Source organism: Notechis scutatus, chromosome 2 (assembly GCF_049901735.1).
Source record: "Notechis scutatus isolate UNSWTSFEM ecotype Mainland chromosome 2, rNotScu1.2, whole genome shotgun sequence".
In the NCBI taxonomy this organism is placed as follows: Eukaryota; Metazoa; Chordata; class Lepidosauria; order Squamata; family Elapidae; genus Notechis; species Notechis scutatus.
This window is the reverse complement of record NC_142010.1, coordinates 242,378,146-242,401,669: the sequence shown is the minus strand read 5'-3', so window position 1 is coordinate 242,401,669 and position 23,524 is coordinate 242,378,146. Positions and strand designations below refer to the sequence as shown.

The 23,524-nt window shown below is 35.8% G+C and overlaps 1 protein-coding gene across 8 annotated transcripts in view; it reads right to left on the bottom strand.

Annotated features, from left to right (window-relative positions):
* Window positions 1-23,524, bottom strand: part of ARL15 (ARF like GTPase 15) — a 158,188-nt gene that overhangs the window by 118,865 nt on the left and 15,799 nt on the right. For 3 of the 8 annotated variants that reach the window (XM_087958437.1, XM_026687388.2, XM_026687386.2), the window contains exon 2: window positions 18,436-18,492. The exons of 1 other annotated variant lie outside the window; for it this stretch is intronic. In XM_087958437.1, coding sequence (XP_087814563.1) covers window positions 18,436-18,492 — 57 coding nt within the window. Of the gene's footprint in view, window positions 1-18,435; window positions 18,493-20,860; window positions 20,953-21,404; window positions 21,728-22,950; window positions 22,967-23,524 lie in introns of those variants that run through there. 4 more of the 8 variants (XM_087958434.1, XM_087958433.1, XM_087958435.1 and 1 more) reach the window with 4 other exon arrangements.

The window sequence follows — 23,524 nt, the reverse complement described above, 5'->3', positions numbered from 1 at the left end:
CCCATTTTTAATGAATGATGCACAAATGACAGAAAATATTTTTAACATCCAAAGGAAAAAAAAAATTTTAATATCCAAAGAGAAAAGGGGGTGAATTTCACCTGATATTCAGAAATAGGTTTCTATTGCACGTTCCTCTACCATGACACACATAGTTGAATAACTATTAGCAAGATAAGATTAGCAATTCTTTTTGTCATTATGGCATTTCTTTAGGTCAATAGATGGTATGGATAGCATTTAGTTTTCCTCTACTCGAGGTGGTGGTGCACATGTTTCTCTTCAGCCTGATTTTTAGCCTCAAGACAATTGCCTGAGACAAATTGAACTTTGATATCTGGGGTAAGAAGGAGCTTTTGGAAGAATTGTTTTCCACACTCAGGTTTAAAATCCTGCAATTAAAAGGGGGGAAGGACTATAAAAAAGGAACACATTTTTCCTTAATATCTGAAAAATATAAATCATATTTTCCTGTATTAGTCATTCCAGTTCATCTTTTCCCCTGCCCTTATTCCAGACCTTGGCATTTTACAGTCCCTGGGCCAATTCAGCCCTTTGGCTTGACTCTGCCTGCCAACGTGTGAGAGATCAGAAATTACAAATCAAATGTAAAGAAGTATATGCCATAAACACAATAAACTGCACTCATTTTATTTTGAAGGTCTTTTTTTCAATTTACGTATGTGCAGGCCTGTATGCCTATGCACTTTCACAACCCTATTGGTTCGGCTCTCCACGACAGTCCCAGTTTCTCAGAAAATTAATTGCTCATCTCCTGCTTTATTCTGTGTCTATTAAACAAATGAAAATATATTTAGAATATCGCACCACAGAAGAATTTAATCTTTCTTGCACCTGCTTTCTGTCTGTATTCTCAAGAGGTAATGAATTAAAGCTGATGACTTTGCTTGCCCTAAGATTTATGTAATCTAATTTGCAGGTATTTCTCCCACTCTTTATTTTAGCCAATATTCTTGCACAAAGATAAGACTCCACATCCCCCCTCCCCTATGCAAACTCATTTACTAGAAGATTTAGAAAAGTTAGTTTATTACACTCTAATGGAAAGTATATTGGTCCCAGCAGATTCAGAACAGCAGAATTGGAAAAGTCATTTAGTCCAATGAGCCCATGTATTGCTCTGTGCAGCCTTCTAATAAAGAGCATCTCAGTATCCCTGAATGGCATACATACATTAGAAGGATAAGAAAGTACTATTCTACTGCTAATTCTAAAATTATTCAGTTTTATACAACTCTGAATCTCTTTTCTACTGTATTCTTTTTTCTTTTAATTCATCGTACCTTTTCCCCTCATAGGTTCTTTCAGATATCCATTAAAACAAACAAAGGGATAGGAAAGATAAATTTAAAAAATGAAATCTATAACTAGTAGTTGTCCAGCATCTTCATGAATATATCGAGGGAGAGAAAGTTTAACAACTTTCCAGGTAAGTGTTTCCACTATTGAAACACTTAACTACATTATTTTGAACATCTTAAAAATATCTGTTTTAGAATCATACATTATTTTGAACATCTTAAAAATATCTGTTTTAGAATCATAGTAAGAAAAGCCCATTTAGACCACAGAACTCAGCTCCTTGGCTCAGTGCAGGAATTCACATTAAAGTACCCCTGGCAGATGGTGGTCCAGCTTCCACTTGAACACATCCACTGAAGGAGGCCCATGACCTCTCTGGGTCACTGGTTCCACTGTCAAATTGTTCAAACTGTTAGGAAGTTTTTCTAACATTCAGTTGGAATTTGCCTTCATGTAACTTAAATCCATTATTTTGTGTCCTGTGGTCAGGATGACAGCAAACCTTCTTCTGTGTGACATCCTTTTGGAAATTTTAAAAATGCAATCATAGACTTCTTGAATTTTGTCTTCGAGGCTAAACATGGCAATTTCTCCATTCTCCTTGTAGGATTCCCTATCCTGATCATCCATTTATTTGTATCCCACCTTTATAATTTTTAAAAATTACTCAAGGCAGCAAACATACGCAGCATTCCTTCCACCTCCTATTTTCTCCGCAATAATTCTGTGAGGAGGGTTGGGCTGAGACAGTGACTGGCCAAATGTCTCCCAGCTGGTTTCATGGCTAAGGCAGGATTTGAACTCATGTGGTTTCTAGCCTGGTACCTTAACCACCTCTGGATCTTTGTAGTTAATATGAATCATTTTTAGAATACAATAGTACTGATCAATGAGAATAAAGTGAAACTGTTACTCATTTCTATTCATAAAACCTAAAAATACATTTGCATTTCAGCAGTGACATCACACTACTGACTCATATTTAGTTTGTAATCAATTATCTTCTAAAATCTTTTTCACAAAAAAATATATTTAAAAAAATCTGAAAATATAGTATCCCAAACCCAAATACTTGGCTATTACTGAATCATAAATCACTGGCATGATTTTTTTTAATGCTATTATTTAAATTATTAATTCATTTATTGTTTAATTTCTTATTAATTAAACAATCCTTTAATTTCTTCTCAGATATATATATCAATTCCCACAATATCCCTTTCAGTATTCAGACCTTCTGAAACTTTCCAATGTATCTGAATCGGTTTTCAAACGTTGTAAGTAAACTTCAACTCAATATATAATACTTGCAGTAGAAGAGCAGACTGGAACAATCTGGAAATTATACTTATCTTTTGCAATCTCCCTCTTTTTTACTGTCTTCTCAATACCATAGGCATTCAAGCACAGACAGACAGACAGACAGACAGACAGACAGACACACACACACACACACACACACACACAAAGAGATCTAACCTCTTCCAGAATTACCACCATGAAGATACCATTGAGAGTAACAAAGAAATGTTGTTGGTAAATAAAACTAATATTATAAATACACACACACACACACACACACACACACACACACACACACACACACACACAAAACCTATGGCTACATCTCAACCATGATCATTCAAATTTAAAATAGAAGTAGGCACAAATGGACAAGTAAGCAATTTTTTTATTTGTCAACAGACATCAACATAAATGACTCTTTTTTTCCAGTAATTGTATTCAATTAAATGCCGAGATTAAGTAATCATTTACCGTATCTCATCAGAAACACTCATCACCAGTATCTCACCAATAAATCTCCATACTTTTTTCAAGTAACGCTAAAGTATAGGGGAAAAGGCCAGATATGCTTCATATTCTCAGAAATGGGGTGGGTGGGTTCCTCTAAAAAAGTCACTGACCTGGTAACAGGGAACACATGTAGCCTTTTTCAGTGAACAGCAAAGCACAATGCTTAAAGTTTAGCCTTAGTTTTTGATTAATGCAATCATGTTGTCGTTTTCATGTATTTCAGTTTCTCTAACTAATTCCCCTCCCTTTGCAAATAATTCAAAGTAAATGAATTTATGTCAAAATTAATTAGCGAGCTGGTTTTTAAGTGTAATTTCTTATACAATTAAAAATACAACCAAATGATCCACCATGGAAGAATTTCCTTTCATGGTTTTTCAGCTATCATATCTGCTGTAGAATGACCATGTTTTTTCTTTACAGCTACAGTTTAATTTTCTTTACAGTTTTGTTACCTGTTTGCAAGTTCAGATAAATAACACAGACAACAATGTATACAAGAAGAGTTCTCCACTCCTCTACTCGTTGTAGAATACCTTATGCCACCAGACTTGAAATTCTAGAACTAGAAAACCTTGAATTACGCCGTCTTCGGTCTGATTTAAGCATGGTATATAAAATCATACATTGCAATGTCCTACCTGTCAATGAATACTTCAGCTTCAACCATAACAACACAAGAGCACACAATAGATACAAACTCAAAGTTAACCGCACCAAACTTGATTGCAGGAAATACGACTTCAGCAATAGAGTGGTCAATGTCTGGAATACTCTACCCGACTCTGTAGTCTCTTCCCCAAACCCCAAAAACTTTAACCTTAGACTGTCTACTATTGAGCTCACCCCTTTCCTAAGAGGTCTGTAGGGGGCGTGCATAAGCGCACCAACGTGCCTACCGTCCCTGTCCTATTGTTTCTCTTATTCTTTTATTTTTCTTATATGTACCCATTTCATATATTCACAACTATGTATACACTTATATTTATTATCTTGTAAACAATTGGCAAATCAAATAAATAAATAAATAAATAAATAAATAAATAAATAAATAAATAAATAAATAAATAAATAAATAAATAAATAAATAAATAAATAAATAAATAAATAAATAAATAAATAAATAAATAAATAAAACAATTGGGTAGATTTTTTTTTTTTTAAAATAACAAAATAGCTCTTGGAAAAAATCCAACTGAGCAAGGAAATCGGGAAAAAAAATATTTCTAAAAATGGGGCACATCTTTCCAGCAGTCTTTTCATCTCAATGTCTGTTTCAGACTAAGCCTTTATTGGCAGTTTGTTTGTTTAATGAGAGTTCAAATCTTGTTTAGTCTCTAGACAAAAGGTCAGTCTCACTGACAAACCTTGAAGAAGGAGAATATCCAGCAGGTGCTGCTTTCTTCGGGGCAACCTGAATAGAGAGAAGCCATGTCTAATTTATTTAAATAGAGTAGCTCTTACTTGCTCTTAATTAAAACTTTCCTCAGAGATTTACAACACTGTGGATACAGCTATTAAAATTAACTTAAAATATAGCAATAAACATAACAGAATAAAGTAATTGATTAAATTAATAAAAACCACAAATGAATAAAGGCAAAAAGAGCCATATTTTAAAACTGTGCACCATGTTTAAATTGTGCACCATGAAATCCTGATCTGGTGCTAAGAAAAAAATTTAGTGCTATTATCAGCCAAATCTTTTTATGAAGACATTCAAGAGTCTGTAAGGGGGAAAAAAACCGCCTTTGGAAAAAATAAAATCTGACATATCTTGCAGAGGTGCTTTATGAAGGAGTTGGATTCCAATCTGCTTATTGTTTAAAAGTACTTCAACATCTTAAACTGGTTTTGGTTTAGTACAAGCAGCCAATAGTCAGCATAGATGCAACATGAACTTTAATTGCCCCATTAAAAACTGCCAATTAAATTGTGCAATAACAAGTTTCCAAATAGTCTTTAAGTACAATTCCATGTATAATGCTTTACAACAGTGTTTCTCAACCTTATCAACTTTAGGATGCTGGCTGGGGAATTCAAGGACCTGGAATCCACGCAGCTTAAAGTCTCTGAAGTTGAGAAATGCTGCTTTACACCATTCTAATTTGCTAATTCCTGCCTACAGAAGTATCTGTAGTTAATTATGATAATGCCAAAATGATGGAACATGCATTGTGTTTCATGATGCAAGAGCTGCCTTTTTGTTATTCAACCCTCCATGGATGTTAAGAAACTAAAAAATTCAAAGATAAAGCCAGTGATTCTTGTAAGGGTTGGATTTTAGTGCAAAGTCTAGGATCCTGTCATCAAGGAATCTCCAGATTATCATCCATAAAGAATAATTATTGTGCATTATAACACACTTGCCAAAAATTCAATCTTTCCTCTTAAAGCAGTTATTAGTCAGATATCTGCTTTCAGATGATTGGATAATCCCCCACCCCAAAGGAATACACACACACACACACACACACACACACACACACACACTTATATGCTACCCACTTCACCTAGAGGTGACTCTAGACAGTTTACAATCATTAGTTCAGCTTACAACCATGAGTTCAAAATACATATGCCATGGAAAGAGTAGAGGACAAAAAAAATAGAACTAAAAATGTTTGGCAATGACTCTTCATCATAACCCACTATGTCAACCTAGAATTCCCAGCTTCCCTTCCCTAGGATTCCCAGCCACCCAATCTGGTAAGAGAGAAGCTCCCTGAGGATGGGCTCTAGCATGAGTCTGAAAACTCAGAAGACTAAACCTCTGTTCCTGGTGACTAACCCAGATTGGATCCTGTATACATATTAATAAGCAGTGAACATATACATTTGGTTTATAAAGTAACTATGGAATTATTGGTGCTCTTTTGAGTTTGGGTGTTTGCTTACAAATGTTTTGTTACCAGACTAAGTGGCATATTCAGCACATATATGAAAGTAACTATTCTTTACTGGTTAAGAAGTTCTAAAACTGCGAACTATGGATGCATGGAGATTTCACATTTTTCTTTGCAATAAGCTTCCTGTTCTATACACACAAAGAAACAGAAGAAGAAGAAAATAGCCATCACCTTATACCTGTCACATGTTCCCTGTAACAATTTTAATGAGTAATGAAGGAAGAATATGAAATTTTCAAACTCAATAATATGAAAACAGTTTGTGCCTGTATTTTCACATATCACATCATTTTAAAGCATTTTAAACTGCCTGCATTATATTAACTCACACACTGCCTAGAGATCTTCCAGCTCATGGTACTTGCTCAATTAAAAATAAATTGCACCCTCTAGTGGTCCAATAGATGATGCTGTGTAGCTGTTGTTTGTAAACTATACACTATAGTATGTTAAACAGTCCTTTGCTTAATATAGTACAATTTTAAACTGCTGAGACTTTGATGAAAAAGTCAAGGGTTTTTTAAAGTGCAACAGGGTGAGAGGGATGAGGAAAATATCAGAAAGGTCACATAGTGTGGTGGAATAGAGAGTCTAAATTTAGCATCCTGAACTTTTTATTGTTCAAAACTTCCTTGATCCAGCTGATATTTTAAAGAACATTTTAAGGTTTCCTGATTGGGGGGGGAGGGAATAGGGTTTTCTTTCCTGTTATCCTCAAAATATATTTTATCATGCTATGCTTTTATTATAATGAAATGATAAGAGTAGCAGCTTAACAGTTGTAGCTTATCTGGTATAGATAGACGTTCACAAAAACAATGTATTATTATTAAAGGCAGATTTCAACTGAAAATATACAACTATCCAAACCTTACCTGCTCCTAATTCATCAAGAAAATATTCAATTGTCTATTGGCTATTATTGGTCAGACAGTCAGACAGATGTTTAGGCTAGATCTGGCATTTTTGTCCATGTGTTGACTCCTTCTCATGGGCAGATGTTGTCCAATAATATGAAAGGTAACATTGCAGGGTGTAAGCTTTTTCAAGTAAAGCTGCCTTTTGCTATTAATTGATGGTGAGATTGTCAAAGGTATTCAGACGCTTTGGAGGTAAGCTTTGAATATGAAGTCTTTTATGACTGTACTACATTTACAGTGAGGCTATATATTAATAATGTATTGATTTAAATGGATTTATTCTAAGTCTGCCTAAATCTGGGCCCAACATTTTGTCAAGAGCATGCAGGATATTAAATTCAGGCATCATGTTGTTTTAAACACAATAGCTTTACTGCCACAATTCCACTAATACTTTTTTTCCCTATCACTTATGATAAACAATGTTTTCCTGTATGTTTTATTTATTTGCAGTATTTTGTTTGCATTACACTCACTAGGAAACCAGATTTTTATTACAATCAAAGCCAGGTTTCTTGAGAAGTCCATAATTCTGAGAAACGTGGAAGCAAGGAGAAGATTATGGGTGAACTTGATTACAGTGATGCTGGGTGCACTGTTGGAAGATATAAAGGAGCAATTTGGTTTCAGAATATCGTGGAGAATAACTACTTAGGTGATATCTAAAAATAGGTAGATAGGCAAATACACAGGTAGATAAAGTAGGTAGGTAGGCAGGCAGGTAGACAGGCAGATAATACCTCCTCTCCTTCCAGTACTTACTTCTGCATTTAGTTCAGATTATGTTCCAGACATTTTCTAAAAAGTTCACAAGCCCTCCTAATATCAGAAATAAAACAATGTCACATAACACTATACTACCATCATGGTTAATAAATGTTCAACTATTTAGAATTATGAATGTTTTTAACCAATCAATTAAATAAATGCAGTCACAAGTATATGAGGCTTTTAAAATAACTAAATATACATACCTTCTCTCTCTCTCTCTCTCTCTCTCTCTCTCTCTCTCTCTCTCTCTCTCACACACACACACACACACACACACACACACACAAACTGAACAGGATACAATCCAGGAATTATCTATTTCCTTCCTTTCTTCTTTTTATAATAACTTTAAAAAAAACATACTCTTCACTACATTATTGGTCAATCGGATAAGAAAATGGTTGCCAGATATCTTAGGTATCCTACCTATTCTTAGACATCACAGAGTCCCATGCCATGTGCAAAGAGTTTACAAGGTTTGAACTTTTGGAAAGCAGATTATTTTATATCCAAGATATGCTGAGAAAGTCTATCTCCAGCTCCCAAAATAGTTATATTGGAATCATGTCCTTCCTGCTGAACTAAGGCAGGAAAAAGTTACAGCCTACCATTCTTTTTCCTCTTCTAGTAATTTTGACAATGGAATGGGTTGAATATTACAGCATGGTGACCTCAAGTGTTATATTTATTGGAACAAAGAGAATAGCACGATGAAGCAGCAATTTTAAGACGTTATCACATGTTTAAGAAAAATGAATATTATAAATATACTCAATTTGTTTCTGAATTATACATGAATTATAACTAAATCTTACAGAAAATGGGCCTTCTGCTGGAGAATCATCATTGTTTTGATGCATTCAGAAGACTCAAGAAATGGTATATTAAGGACACAAAACCTCTATCATTTAAACCTGAGGCCTGTGTGAAATATTACTGAGGAGGTCCCAAACAATGATTGGAATAACTGTACATATTCCAATCTCCATCCTTTGGTCTGTTGTATATCATATCCACCCCTTCTGTATTTCTGTGTCATTGAACCTGTTAGGGCGGGTATCAGCAACCTGTGGCTCCGGAGCCACATGTGGCTCTTTGGGCCCATGGCTCCCTGTCCCATCACTGGCTGGCCCCACCCCTTGCCCTCCCTCGTCTGGCCTTAGACGGTAAGGGTGACAGCGGGGGATGGAGAAGTGGCCAGGGCTGATTCTCTGGTGCCTCACTCTTGCTGCTTATTGGTGCTGGGCATACCTTCCAACCCTTATTGGTGCTGGGCGTGCCTCACAACCAACGCCAGCCTCACTAATACGAGGGTGGGAATGGGATCCAGGAGGGGAATGTTGGAACGGGTGACGGGCCCACAATGCCCAGCCACGGCTTTAAGAAGCTCAGGGCAGCAGGAAAAGGGGCTGTCCCTGGCAACCCTGTCTCTGCATCTCTTCTCTCTTCAGAAAGCTGTAGCTGGGCTAAGCCAGCAAGCTCTCTTTGGGGCTCTTGACTGTTCCTTTTATTTTTTTCTTTCTGGAAATCCGGGCTGGCTGAGGAACGATCACCGACCGTGGCAGAGGATTCTCTTCAGGTGGCCCTCCTCCTCCCCCTCTTGCAACCCTTCTGGCTGGAAATGGCAGGAATGTAAAGATGTGTACACATGGGGAGACCTCCCCCTTAAATGAGCAGCCGCCCACCCCACATGCCTCTTTACTTTGCTTTGGCTGAGCCAAAGAGGGAAGCCTCTGCCGTGGCTGGCGATTGTTCCTCAGCCAGCCCAGATTTCAAAAAAGAAATAAAAGGAATAGCCGGGAGGAGGGTCACCGGAGCCTTAGTGTGCAAGAGAAGCCGTGTCCTGTTAAGACCCTCAAGCGAGCAGCCGGCCGCCCCACATGCACTTTTGCTGCGCTTTGGTGCTCGCTTGAGGAGGGTCTCCCCACGCATGCCCCATCACAGCAAGAGGAGAAGGAGAGGGGAGGAGAAGGAGGGTCAATGGAAGGGAAGCCTCTGCCGCAGCTGGCAACTGGATTTCTAGAAAGAAGTAAAAGGGGGAGGGAGGGAGGGAGGGATAGAGACATACAAAGTGACACACACAGAGATACACAGAGATATAGACACACACAGTGATAGAGAGAGAGAGAGAGAGAGAGAGAGAGATACAGACACACACAGTGATATACACAGAGAAAGAGAGAGACACACACAGAGTGATACACAGAGAGAGAGGGGGGAAGATAGGAAGAGGGACAGAGAGAGACACAGAGAGATAGAGGGGGAGAGGGATAGAGGGGAGAAAGAGGGGAAGATAGGGAGAGGAGGGGAAGAAGGGGAGAAAGAAGGGGAGAAAGAGAGAGAGGGAGTGGGGAAAAGAAGGGAGGAGAAGGGGGAGAGAGAGATACAGAGAGAGGGGGAGAGAGGGGAGAAAGAAGGGAGGAGAGAGGGGGAGAGAGATACAGATAGAAGGGAACAGAGAGGGAGATACAGAGAGAGGGGGGAGAGATACAGAGAGGGGGAAAGAGAGGGGGAGAAAGAAGGGGTGGGAGGAAGGGAGACGGGAAGAGAGAAGGGGAGAAAGATACAGAGAGAGGGGGAGAGAAGGGAAAATAGGGAGAAGGGGAGAAAGAGGGGGGAAGGGGGAGAGATACAGAGAGGGGGGGAGAGAGGAGGAGAACGGGGAATAGAGGGGGGAGAGAGACAGATACAGAGAGGGAGGGAGGGGGAAGATAGGGAGAGAGGGAGAAAGTAGGGGAGAGAGTGATACAAAGAGAGAGGGGTTTTGTGGCTCCCAGTGGGGTTTTTTTCTGTGGGAAATGGTCCCAAGTGGCTCTTTGAGTGCTTAAGATTGCAGACCCCTTTGTTAGGGTATTTTTTTTTAAATTGAGAACCCTGATTGATCAACAAGCAAAGTTCTAGTGATAGAAATTGGCTGCATGAACTTTTTGTTATTGTTGCAATATAATTACTATCAAATTATTGTGGAAAATTCTATACTAGAAGGCTGAATATTAATTCATTCATTAAATGTGTTTGCCGTACATCACATTTTGAAGCAATATATGAAAAAGCTAGAAATGTGAGTGCGTACAATTGCTGCTTTATCATGGTATTTTATCTGCAACCTCATGAAACTGATGCAAAGATGTTAGCCAGTGAATGCAGTTATCCTATATAAAATACAGAAAACAACTCTACAAAGAACTAAAACAATCAAATGTCTTTTATAAATTATTTTAACTTCAAATCAATCAGGTAACCTCATGTGTTTTTACTATAAATTTTTATTGGTTCAGTTCAATTGTTTATGACTGATCATGTTCAAGGTAGTATAATTGTATGATTCCATTCCAGTTCGGTTTTACAACTTGACATCATTTCAATTTTGTTCATCAGCACAAAATGATACAATATACATATTTAAAACATTTTAAGCTAGCAAATATCTAGCATAATGTCTTGCAACCATGTCCTTTAACAACAGCAAATCCAGCAGTCCCCAACCAAGGACTTCCTTGAAACCTCCTGCTGGCTTCCAATAATTATAATTATAATGGTGAAATCAGCAGGAAGTTGCAAGTCCCAGTGGCTTGCAAGCAGACTAGCAGGCAAGTAAGTGGCTGCTGCCAGGTGAGGGAAGATGCCTGACCTAGCACAGTGGCATACACAAGCAATTTTGGGTGTGGGGTGGCTGCTACAAATAGCAAACAGTCCCTAAACAAACTAGTTGCTAACAAAAGGCTACTTGTAATTTGTTAACACTATTTTGATTCTGTCTTCAGGGTATTAAGTATTTAATCTGATTTATGTCATTTGAAAGTTTGAGTCATTCTCTTTATTTCTTCATGCCAGTCATTAAATCTGGTACTATCTCATTATGGTTGCGAGTACAGCATAAGTCCCATGGCTTTTCACTTGATAACTCAATTTGATAAAGGACCATTGATAAAGACTCTTTGAATATATATATATAGAATATATATGAATATATATATAAGAAAACATATATATATATATATATATATATATATATATATATATATATATATATATATATATATATATATATATATATATATATATATAGCAGATATATATCAATAAATATTTATGTCTCCCACTTCATAATTAATTTGGTATCTAAAATGTAATGGGCTACTTTGCAAATTCTTTCCTGAAATCAAGATATATTCACCTATTTTTCACAATGTATTATAGAACTCAACTATTACAAAGTCTGCACTACTATTACTGTTAATCTTCTCATCACTCCTTATCACCCATTCCCTCCCACTTGTGACTGTCTGACTGTAACTTTGTTGCTTGTATCCTTACGATTTATACTTCTCCTAGTATGATTTGATTGCTTATTGTACCCTATGACTATCATTAAGTGTTGTATCTTATGATTCTTGACTCTTGACAATTGTATCTTTTCTTTTATGTATACTGGGAGTATTTGCACCAAGACAAATTCCTTGTGTGTCCAACCACACTTGGCCAATAAAGAATTCTATTCTATATTTAATTTTTTTAACTCGGTGGTTCAAAAATGTTGTTAAGATTATAAGATTACTCTGGCAAGACTCATTCTTGAAAAATCTATTACAAGTTCCAGAAATCACTGCGTTGTTTTCAAAGTGCTTACATATCATTCTCTCTGCAAACTGATCTACAATATTTTGTGTACTATCCTCTAGTCCAATCCTTCACTTTTTGTCTGCATTTTCACAAAAAAATATAAATACGTGCCTAGCCTAAAAATCTGTTACTTGGAAAAGGTGTTATCTGATTTTGGCCACCACAAATTAATATAGTTCTCTTCCTACATGTCTACAACAAGAAGCATCAAGCTCAGCAAGATGGAACAGAAATTCATAAAAAGCACATTTCCTACATGTATCTTTTTTTGTTTCCAAATCTTCACAAAACCACACTGTTTTCTTTTTGCTTTTCTCACTGGAATTATGATTTTAATATTTTACCCATTCGTTTCTACTGCTAAGGACTCTTTACTTATAACTTCTCTTTTTTCTTTGAATATCTATGGAAATTTGAATATCTATGGAAATTCTCAGTCAACTCAGTCATCCAGTCATTGTTGTACCAAAGGTACTTTTTTCAAGAGGCAACTGGTTTCTGGTTTTTCTTTGAAGACATTTCACTTCTCATTCAAGAAGCTTCTTCAGCTCTGATTGGATAGTGGTGAATGGAAGGATTTATACTCCTTGCAGACAGATGGTCATTTACATTCTTTTAGCGGGTCATTAAGGTCACCTGGAGGTTTATCTGTGTCATCAGGGTCACCTGAGTGGTACAAATTGGCATGGAGCCATCTTGGAACTGTTGAAAGGACTGTGCTGTAGATTGGAGATAGATGATGTCATATCCTGCCCCCTGAGTTGAGAGAGGGCTGTTCAATCTTGACATAGATGGCCTCTTTATAAATCCTTCCATTCCCCACTATCTAGTCAGAGCTGAAGAAGCTTCTTGGATGAGAAGCTAAACATCTTCAAAGAAAAACCAGAAAGTCCAGTTGCCTCTTGAAAAAAGCATCTTTGGTATATTCTTTATTCTTTGAGCATAAGAACAAAGTAGAAACTCCTTTCATAGAAAAAAAACATTTACAAAGTTGTGAACTAGATTTCAGCCAACATTTGTTGTAAGATTCTGTTCCATTCATCATTGCATTATAAGCACTCTATATCAAGAAACTATTGAAGCTGGACATCAAGGAAACTACAAAGAACAGCTTACAAAGAACATGTGAGAAAATTCCTTTAGACTCTTTTTTGTATTGAATTATTTATATCTACATCCTGTTTAGGGAATTAATTGAACATATGTACACTTTGTTGGCATATTTTTTTCCAAGAATTACCTCTTACTGAAGGAAAGCTTCCAGTCAGCACTTGTTTCCTGTCATTCATACTACCATACCAAAAAAAAAAAAAGAATTCAATTGTATATTATACATTTTTAAACATTCTAAGGGGTCCTTTCCTCCTTTTATCCAACATTACAATGTTATTTTTATATTGCAATTGGTAGAAGCAGCAGCAGCAGCAGCTCACTTCTTTAACTACTCCATGGCATGCAAATTGAGGATATGAGTTGAAAGTTGGAAATGCAAATTAAAGAGTTGCTCAAGGATCACAAAGCTGAAATCTCTATCACTTTTATGCCTTGCATTATTTCCTCCATACTCAATACTCATATACCAAAGGTGAACTCAACAGAAAAAAGCGTATCTGAGGGTAGAGTTGGAGATCTGTCAATATGCAGTCTGGATGCCTGAGCCAGATAATACAGATTTGGGTCCAGACAACAATTCTTCTCAGTCTTGCAAGGTAAGTCAGATAAAGGAACAGACATCATGAGTATTCCAGAAATGTAACTTTGAGTATAAAAAAAGAATATTGAAAACCTGCCCATTTTTTTCTGTCCCATTTTATATTAAATAATATCATGGTGAGTTATTTTGAGTTTCTTCCTTGCACTTCAATTTCTGGACTGTATGACAGGTTTTCTAAGTTCCCTCTTAATGATTCTTTCATACATTTTCCAATGTCAGTTCTAAATATAACAAATAACTGGTCGAAATTTATAGTAACTAAAATATAATACTCCTGGAAAATACAGTATATTAGGAAAGTTCATAGTAGATATTCATTAGTTCTAAAGAAATGCAATATTGTCTAAATGAGTAAAAGAACTAAAATCTAATATGTTCTGGAATATGTTAGGAAAGCTTTTAGTACTACAGCAGTTCACTAAATTATTAATTTACAAGAAACAAAGCTACTGATACAAGTAAATATATGAATTTTGTTTTCTAATTTACATAAGCTATTTATGTATAGCTAAAAGAATCACAGAATTCTTGAAATATGAAAATCAATCTCAGCACTTAAGGTGACTCTGGTGTTCCTTTTAGTCTCAAATGGAAAGTCATCATGTTCTTCCCAAACTGGGCAAAAGCAACACAAAAGGATGGTACTGATTATCAAGCTTACAAATTTTCCAAAAGCATATATACCACATCTTTGTTATAGTGAAAAACTTGGAAGCAGTTCACAATTTAGAGGTAGAATATTTTATATGCAAATACTTTATCAAATTCCAGATACCTCCAGATGGAATAGGAAAACCCATAGCCTGAAGCTCTAGACAGCCATTGCTTATCAGTGGCAGTCAGAAATTTTATGTCAGTCATTGATCAATAAAAGTACATTCAATAAAATGAACAAAACAAAACTATCCCCCAACAATAAGAACTATTAGCAACTATTTGTGGGTGAAAGCTTACACATAATATAGCAAAATTAATTCATCTTGGTTGTTTAACAGATAGTACAAGTAAAAGTTATCAGAGTGCCCTGGAAATTTAAATAAAAGAGGGGTAAGAACATGAGCTGTGGTTTCTATGGTACCCTATCACAGGGACAGTATCAAATTTAACATGGAGTTTCCGTATTTCCTATCCAGGACAAGCTATGGGAAAGCTCTGAATCAAGCTAAAGTGCTCCTAAATTTGGGGACTATGATATAAATATGAAGTTGGTTTAGGCACTAACATTTTATTATTTAAATTATATAATCAGAAAAAGCAGCAATTGCTAGACCTTCTATATTAAAGATGCTTTGTCTTAAAAATTGATCTAGCTTAACTGACTACCAGTGTAAAAATATGAGATAGATGGCTCAGTATTGTTAAACAACCAACTTTCACTGAAAGTCAACCCATTTTTTTCTTGTTAGCACAGAATTATATTACGACCTTAGAAAAGTCACTTTGTTTTGTCACTTCTATGTTGGGTAGGAGAAACAAGTTTTAGTTGCATTCATCTTTTCATAACTGTAAAACAAAGAAATGGGTCCCAGAGAAGAAATTTAATTATAATTTTGTATTTGTGTACAAGCAATGTGAAATTTTCACTAAAGATTTACTAGAACATGAAACTTCCAAACTTTTGAACCTCTTATTATGTATAGTCCAGATGATGAAATTATTGCCTTGGAATTGTAAGAACAATGTACAATTTTTATTTTGCCATATGTTCACCAGATAACTTTGAGAAAGTCATTCTCTTTTCAAGTTTAATTCTGTACTCAAAATGAATCTGAACCAGTCTTAATTGTATAGATGACTAAGGGGCCAGACACTTTTTTAAAAACTACTTAGGATACCAACTAGATGACACATAATCAAAATCAGGACAAAGAATATTGCCATTCCAAACACAGAAGTTATATTACTTTAAAATTGGTGATGGGGCATATTGTCTACATACTGCAGGACAGTATAGCAAAAGGCAACGTGCCCTGCATAGTAAATGGGTAACTATGCCCTATTCTCACAGTTATTCACCAGAATTTACAATTTTTATTGGCAAAATAAAGTGCATGTGAAGGTGAGACAAGCAAAGTAAGTAGATGTTATTAAAATGTACTCATAAATTAAATAAAGAAGTTGCCTGGTCTGCCATATTGGCAATACAATTTCTTTATCCTATGATATAAGACAATGGAAAATCATCTCAATATAAGCAAAATAAATCATAATTGCTTAACTGAGCACAAACAAGGCTTGGCCACCCCAAAGCCAGTAATTATTGGTAAAAGAGATGACAAATATTCAAAGAAGGAAAGTGAGTAGGCTTTCTAACTTCATTCTGTACCATCTTAATTTGAGAAGCAGAAAAGCCCTTGTTTACTTAATATCTTCCCCCATTAGATGTGAGAGAGCACATAAGAGTTAATACAACTCTAACTGCATGTGTCCCATTCTAATAGCCTATACAGAAATAATCCTGAACAAAAAAAGTGGGAACTCAAGATAAAATCTGAACACTAATTCGACACTTAATATTCTTCCTGAAATACTGCATAGACTTGTTTTTCTTAATTAAAAAAGGGCCCAGGGAATATGAAAGAGACCTCTTGGTAGCTCCACAAGTGAATCAGTCAGGAGTTGCAGGACCTTGGACAGCTCTAGGAATAAAAGTAAAGACTCCCTGGAGTTAAGTTGGAATACTGGTGATTTCAAGAGCATATCTATGAAGTGGTTCCCACAACCATCTTCCATGAGGCATTTCAACCTCCCCAGTCAAATTTACAGAGATGTCCTGGCGATCCCGAACCCTTCCCTGCTTATTTCAAGAAACACTAGTTTGCTAAAAATGTTTATTCCTTGTGCTAGATATCCTTCTCTACCTTCCCTCCCCTTCCCTTTGAGGAACAGAGAAAATTAAAGGGATAGGTCTTTGCAAGTAGGCTAGCTCCTACTTTTTGTGTGCTAGCAGTAATAAGCAGACACTTGGAAATATGGAGTCTCCTAATGTTAAGTAACATTCATTTACTTGTAAATCTAGCTTAAGGATTCCTGGCTCTATTGACATCACCACTGTGATAAGTGTAACAGGTTGTCCTGGGCTTATAACCATTTGTTTAGCGTCCATTCAAAGTTACAACAGCATTGAAAAAAGTGATTCACTTTTCAGTCCTTGTACTTATGACCGTTGCAGCATTCCCATAGCCACATGTTCAAAATTGCCACTTGGCAACCAACCGTCTTATTTGCAATAGTTGCAGTGTCTCAGGGTCATGGGATTGCCATTTGCGACCTTCCCAACTGACTTCTGACAAGCAAAGTCAATGAGCACTTAATGACCACACTTTGCTTAGCCAGCAAGGTTCTGTTTCGTATCTGGAAATGGACTCAAGCTCATCTCTAGCAAGAACGTTTTGCTGAAGATTTGGGGAAGATTTTCCATCCTTGGTCATGGATGAGGCTGGAACTTGCCTGAAGAGCAGGTTCATCCATGGCTCATGGATGGCAAGGGCCTTTGCAGACATCCACACTGTTCATCAAGTACATCCATTCCTGGATTGGATGGTCCTATTTATGATCATTCATCTTTCATCATAACTTATATATACATATATAATACAATATCAGTATCTTCTTTTAGTTTATTGACTTAAGTATATATAATATATACTTATAGTAGCTAAGAGCCAGAAAGAGAAAATACTACTTAAGTCAATAAACTAAAAGAAGATACTGAATAATATCAAGTTGGTCAGCAAATAACTGAATTATAATCAAGGAAGGCTTTACATCCATTAGTAGATATACCTTTGAACTTTCATCTACTGTTACAAAACAATCGATTCCGTAAGTTGATGCCAAAATTCTAGAGAATTTCTATGAGCGTATCATTTTTATTCATTGAATTCCACTAATTAAATAAGCATGAGATGCTTGAAGATCGAGTCAAAGATATGGTATTGAAGCAACTGAAGCAATGGATGTAAATTCATAAAGAATATGAATGTTTAAATAAAAATGTGCTAAGTTCCCTTTACTACATCCCCCACTTTTGGCAGTTGAAGTCTAGAAATCTTAAAATTGCCAAGGCTGAAAAACAATGCATTAATATAATTGAAAATAACTATTTAAAACCCATTTATTTCAATACTCTCTTTTAACATTTCTTTTGTTTTAAGAACCAAATATGGATCCCTAAAACTTGTCTAATATTTAAGAACTGGTTTTAGTAGACATGGTAAAACCATAATTGCAAAATTACGAATCTTTTCCTATGCTAAATTTCTTTCATTATTAAACATGGGATAGCTGTAACTAACATTCTAGTAATTACATCGCAAGCAAGAACTACATTGCATTCAAAATGCAGCATAATGCTTACCGTGTAAATGCCAATTCTACAAACAGCAAATGAAAGCTGGATACATTCAGACATTTTCTAAAAAAATTGAAATAAGTATTACCAAGTATTATTATTGTTGGAAAAAGGAAAGGATTCCTCAAAAAAAGCTCACACATATATGTGATATATTCTCCCACCACCTCCAGCAGAACTGGAATCTGCTGTTACTGTTTAAACTTAACAAATCAACAAATTTAATGATGAAATTCAGAAGACTGGCTAGAATAGAGGTTCCAGTTCTCCCTCCTGCAGTAGTATATCTTGAGGACAATGTAAGTATCAATAACCATTTTTTTAAAAAATCAATGGAGTATACGTTTACCAGAATATTACTTTTTACAAGAAACCTCTGAGTGCTTTATTCTGGAAAACTTCATAAAAATATATTATCTACATAATTTTTTGCACAATAAATTTCCTCAAAAAAGAAGTCTTATAAAATGTTATGCCAGTCTTTTAATTTGGCAGTTTCTCATATTTATGTAGCAACAATCCCCAGCCAAAATAGTATGCCATGTGAATGTATTTCACGTTTAATTAATCTTCCCTACCTGCAAATATAAGCAATATTTTCCATCAAATAAGAGGCAGGAAAAAGATAACACAATGAAGTGAGAGTTTCACTTTCAATACCTGTTGTAGATTCCTTTCCAAAATCCTTATGTACTTGACCAAAAGTGCTGCTGAGGAACATGGATTAATCTACCATGTATATTATAAAACTGCAAGCCAGAATTCTTAACATATCTGGCTTATTACATTTGAGGGACAATATTAGTGCCATCTTTTCAATCTTTCTTACTAGACCATTATCCTTGGCTTAGTTGTCTTCAAATTAACTAAAAATTTAAAGCAAGGATACAAACCATGGCCAAATTCCAGATATTGTTTGTGCAGATACAGCAGGGGTTTTGATGGTGGGTTAAGTACTTAACAAAGCACAGCAAGGGCTTTATTTTAAATAATTCTTTTTGCTGATATAAATAATATTGAAAAGGCATGAACTAATTTCCAAATACTTCAAAAAATAGGAGATGAAAAATAAATTTCACAATAAACTAAACTTCCTTTATATAGCCTGGAAATTAATTCCATGATATTGCATTATATTTCATTACATAATGGTGTACTTTAGATGGTTAACAGTACTACTACATGCTAAATATCGGAAGTGTCTGTTAGAAAAAAATTGGAAATGTAATTTAATTTATCTTCATAAAGTAAATTAAATAAGGAATTTGTGATTTTAAATTAATGGACATGTTTGTTTCTTAGATCATCATTCAAGCAAGACCCATCTCTTTCCAGTATGTTAAAGTTAAATAATAAAAATATTTCTCCAGAAATGCCAACAGCCTAACTTTAATTAATTAATATTGTCAATTAAATTAAAATTGTCCAGGGAACAATTCTACAGCAGTATTCTGGTTCTTTATATTTAAAGAGATATATTTTATATGCAAGACTTTAAAACTGAATTTTGAAAAGTAAAAACCTCATGAGCATAAAGCATTTCCTTAATTCAATCTTGATTTGTAATTTGCAATTTAATTTATCTCATTTGAATGTCCTCTATGAAATATTTTTTTAAAAAATATGCATACAATACTAAAGTATTCCCCACATTTTCCAAGTTCAGCACAACAAAATCTAGCACAAGAAGTTCCGATTTATTATTTTAGCAGGGAAGTCAACAAAAAAAATGATTACATAACTTCACTTTCAATTCTTATTCAATACCCAAGTGAATTCACCCTGTTGGCAATTGTTACAAGAATTATGTTTTCCAACTGAAAACAAAATAGGATAAAGGATGGCAACTTCATCAATGGAAAAAAGTGTTACTGAACAACTTTTAAAAAGCTAATAATGCATATATACTTCCCTAGTTTTCTAAGGGAAAAATTAAACAAGTAGACATTTTGTTTTGTTCACCTTGAAAATAAGATTATTAAAGCTTCTGTGAATTAAATTCAACTTCCTGAGCATTTCTTAACTTTTGTTATATACTTTCCTTCTGCTATATTAGATAAAGGTGATGTAAGAGAAGGAGTAAACCTGGGGGCAGCATCAAAACAGGAACGAGTCTACAGTTTCTATGTAGCCACAAAGTGACTAAGTCCAACCCCCCTTGAATTCCATTGACCTTTATCTAAACCAAGAAAGTGCTAACAGTTAGTTGAATAGATTCTTGTTTATAGGTATGATTAGTAATAAATCAGCTTAATTGGAACTTCTGTGTGATCATGATCTTGACAGGTACACCAATAAGGGCTAAAAGCTAAATCATCAGTCATAGAAAATTTTTCAAAGTTTCTTCCATGGTTTTTTTTTCGTATCTCAGAAAAATCAAAGGTACATCACCAATATTCAACTAAGAGTTCCATTTATCAGGTGTCCCTACCTTGAAAACTCTTGATGTGCCAAACTTCAACTCTCATGATTCCTAGCCAGTAATAAGATGGGGATCTCTATTTCTTCACATTCGCCATTCCTCTAGAACAGAGGTCTCATTCTCACGGCCCGCGGGCCAATTGCGGCCTGCAGGACGATATCCTGTGGCCCCCACCGTGATATTAAAGTATAATATTAGTGTATAATATAAATATAAAGTATAATATAAAGTATAATATTATGCGGCCCAGCCTCACCTAGACTCTGCCTCCAGCGGCCCCCAGGTAAATTGTGTTTGAGAGCCCTGCTCTAGAACAAGAGCAATCATACAGGCATTCTAACTGGAGTACCTCTGAGCAGTTTTCTTTGAATTATCCAAAAGTATTTGAAAGAGAAGAAACTAGACATCCACGGTGCTAGTAAGGCTGGACTGCACCTACAAGTACTGGTCTGTCCTGCCTATATAAGGCAATGGGAAAGACATCAGGTAAAAGGGATGAGACAATCCAGCTGGAGCACTTGCTATGCCAACTGTAATTCTGCTACCCTCTTACCAGAGTGATATGAGGAATGCCAGTTCCCTGTTCCATCCTGCATTGGCCAGCTTGTCTTTGTTGGAGAAGAAAAGGTTGGCACCCTGGGGTGAATCCTAGAAATATATGGATGGAAAGGACCTTGAGGTCTTCATGTTTTAACTTTCTACTTCTTGCCTAGAATACAAACACTTTGACAGTGGTGCCATCCTGCTCCTCCTCATCTCTGCTCCATGATACCAAACTGCCATAAGCCCCAGGAGAAGGGGGAGATAATACATGGAGGGAGAAAAGTCAGAAACCGAAACTACACCGAATACTGGCAGAGACATTGGCTAGCTGACCTCAAGGTTACAAGCATGGGAATGGAATGCAGAGCATCACCAAGCCGATAAAGAAACAGGACGGTTACCAAAACAATTTATTTGACTTCCATTGGACACTCAACAGATAATGAGGGGAGGGAAACTGAAAAAGGGAAAAGTAAACGGGCAGATTTCGTGTGCAAACCCCAGACCTGGCTTTACCTTGCTTGTAACCACTTATCTTTAGTAAAGTTATTCCTTTCACTAATAATGCAGTTGAAGGCTCTTCTTTTCTAAATGACTGAGTTTAAGCCCAGACAAATGGTTGTCCATAACACCAGGAGGCAAGATGTCCAAAATGCTCACATCAAACATTTTCTTTTTTTTCAAGTTTGGATCTCCCCCTCAACCCTGAACAGCACAAAATACATTTTTTTTCTGAGCAGGAAATTAAGGCTTCTTGCCTCTTCTTGCCTAGAGGAATGAATGGCACCAGATCTGACCCGACATCATAAAAATCCTGATGTTAAGACTGCAGCTTGCCTTGAGTAAGAGCTTAATCTTCTGTTGGTAAAATTGATATTTTCTTATTTAAACCATGTAGCTGTTTAAGGTGCTATGGTTTTGATTCTTAACAGTGGCCATTTTAGAATGCAACATTGGATTTGAAGTTGGTTTTCCATGTAGAGTATTGGTAGCTTGATAAAAGAAATTTAGCTAGGCACTACTTTTGCTACTTTTTGTTTCCTTGGGCCATTCCCCTCCCTCTTTTTTTCTGTTTTTAAATAGATGTTTAGATAAAATGGAGATTCTGCCTCTAGAGTAATGAACTAGAAACAGTGAAATCACCAATAAATTATCTGCACCATAATGGACCAATTTATGTTTCTGAATAGTAAAATAGAATTATACTTTATGTGATCTATGATTTGAGACATACCATTTACATTTATATCTTTTCCTTAACCTATAAATATAAGAATCCTTCACAGCAAACTCTTTTCCAAGCCTGATGCCTTTTAATGTACTGATCTGCAATCTCCATAATCACCAAACATTGACTAATCCTAGTCAAGCAGCACAGAATAGATAAATATCAAACCCAGGTATTATAAACATCAAACTTTAAAAAGTGCTGAAACATGAGACTAAATTATAGGGTTTTGCCGATATAGATTTAGCTAAGATTTTGTAAGAGGAAAAAGGTCAATAACCAGCTAAGATTTTCAATGCTGGATCATTTCCAAGTTTCATTTACTTACAGTTTACTGCAGTTTTCTGCAAGGTGTTTATATGGTAAGCATGAAAGAGAAAAAAATATTTGCATTCACAAACTGATTCAAGTTAAAAATTCAAGACTACCAGGCCCCTATAGCAAAACTTTCAAACAAGCAGCATGGAGAAATCATACTCTATTGTCATTACGCACTCCAGGTTCTGGAATCCTGTAGTTTACAAGTAAGAGTCAATAAGCAATAAACACAGGGAGCTAGCATGTGACTATTTATTTCTGCAAGTCTCAAACTGAAGTTAACACTTTACAGAACTAAAGCTAGCACATGCAACAACATTAAAGGAGTAGCATTTTAGATTCCAAGGTCCATCTTCAAGACTTCTACTGCATGCTGGTCTGTTCAAAAAAAATAATCTAAAACAAATTTTCCTGTATTAGAGACACAGATTTCCAATTGGATGTTCTACTCACACAGGTCTTTTGGTGTAAGATTCTATAACATAGGCCTGAGGAAAGGCAACTATTGTGTGTGTTTTCTGTTTGCAAACTCTCCTTGCCCTCTAGCATTTCCTCTTATATCTTCAGAATAATGGGAAGAGATT